Here is a 1,685-nt window from a genome sequence, read left to right as displayed (position 1 = left end):
AGGACAAATGGGGTTCATCCTGACATTTACAAATTACTTATGTTCCCATTTTCTTTGAGGGGAAATGCTACTCAATGGCTGGAAACCTTTCCCAAAGAGAGCATCAACAATTGGGATGAATTGGTGAGCAAATTCCTAGCCAAGTTCTACCCACCTCAAAGAGTCATCAAGTTGAAAACAGAGGTGCAAACATTTATTCAAGTGGATGGAGAGTCGTTGTATGATGCCTGGGAGAGATACAAGGCCTTAATCAGGAAGTGTCCCCCAGAAATGTTCAGTGAGTGGGATAGACTCCAAAACTTCTATGAAGGATTGACCCAGAAAGCTCAAGAAGCATTAGATCATTCAACAGGAGGCTCATACAGCTAATGAAGATAGCAGAGGAAGCCTAAAACCTCATAGAGATGGTGGCAAACAATCAATACTTCTTTGCTCATCAAAGACAACTTCAACCAGCCCAGAGAAGGGGTGTATTGGAGCTGGAAGGTGTGGATACCATCTTCAAAGTGATGCATCAACAAATTCAGCAACAATTTGAGCAGATGGCTAAAAAAATTGATGGACTGCAAATCACTGCAGTAAATACACAAAGCCAATCTCAAACCTCACATGGGTGGAAGCAATCTGAAGAATGTTTTGGGACATTCAATTATGAGCAAGAAAGCCCTGAGCAGGTGCAATGCATGAATAACACTTCAAGTTCATCTCAACACAATTTTCATGGTGATGCACACAAGACACCCTGGAAGACTCATTCTAATTCAAAGTGGGCTGAGTACCAGAATCAAGGACAAAGGGACTTCAACTATAGCAGCCTTAGCAACACAAACAACCAAAGCCATTCATCCAATAATACTAACCAATTCAGAAACCCACAAAACACATATCACCAACCACATAACAACTCACAAAACCTCCAGAATAACTTTTCTACATCCACATCCCACCCTCAAAGTACCCCCACAATTAATTCAAACAACTTCTAGCAACAACCATTTCATTTCACACAACCACAACCAAATCCAGACTCTCAAAGAATCTCAAGTCTAGAGAAAATGATGGAGAAACTCATTAAAAATCAAGAGATGGCAAGACAAGATCAGGAAACTGCAAGGAAAGATCAGGCCCTGGCATTCAAAAACCAAGAGGCCTCAATCAAAAACCTTGAGAGACACATAGGGCAAATGGCTAAGCAAATTTTAGAAATGGGTGAGAAGAGAGCAAATGCCTTCCCCAATATTACTGAAGAACACCCAAGGGATAAAGGAAAGGCCACAAAATGGGAGGAGTGCAAAGCAATCACAATGGGAAGTGAGAAGACTATGAAGAAGGAAGCCATCAATCAGGACAAACACAACAGAGAAGTTCCACAAGAAGAGCCAGAGGAGAGAAGTAAAAAGGATCAAGAAACCAAAAATGCACAAGTTTCAAAGGGATACAAGAACATCCTTGAACCACAACTACAAGAGAAGAGGGAAGGAGTAAATCCTTGTGTCCCCAAACTTCCATACCCTCAGAGGTTTAAAAAAGAAAATGAGGATAAGCAATACTCAAAATTCCTGGACATATTCAAGACACTCAGCATCAATATTCCTTTCTTGGAAGCACTTGAATAGATGCCACTATATGCCAAATTTATAAAGGAAGTGCTGACAAAGAAAAGATCCCTGAAGGAAGGACAGATT

The 1,685-nt window shown here is 40.8% G+C and overlaps 1 protein-coding gene across 1 annotated transcript; it reads left to right on the top strand.

The window, feature by feature from the left end:
* The first annotated feature begins 404 nt into the window (after positions 1–404).
* Positions 405–986, top strand: LOC107465834 (uncharacterized). The gene has a single exon (XM_016084808.1). The coding sequence runs from the start codon at positions 405–407 to the stop codon at positions 984–986; it is 582 nt and encodes a 193-aa protein (XP_015940294.1).
* The last annotated feature ends 699 nt before the right edge of the window (positions 987–1,685 follow it).

This window comes from Arachis duranensis, unplaced genomic scaffold, assembly GCF_000817695.3.
Source record: "Arachis duranensis cultivar V14167 unplaced genomic scaffold, aradu.V14167.gnm2.J7QH unplaced_Scaffold_343483, whole genome shotgun sequence".
In the NCBI taxonomy this organism is placed as follows: domain Eukaryota; kingdom Viridiplantae; phylum Streptophyta; class Magnoliopsida; order Fabales; family Fabaceae; genus Arachis; species Arachis duranensis.
Note: the sequence above shows the minus strand (reverse complement) of the source record. Positions and strands in the feature narration are given on the sequence as shown.

Bases quoted from the DNA above. Each gene is read 5' to 3' on its own strand.
- LOC107465834 (XM_016084808.1), top strand. From the start codon at position 405: ATGGTGGCAAACAATCAATACTTCTTTGCTCATCAAAGACAACTTCAA.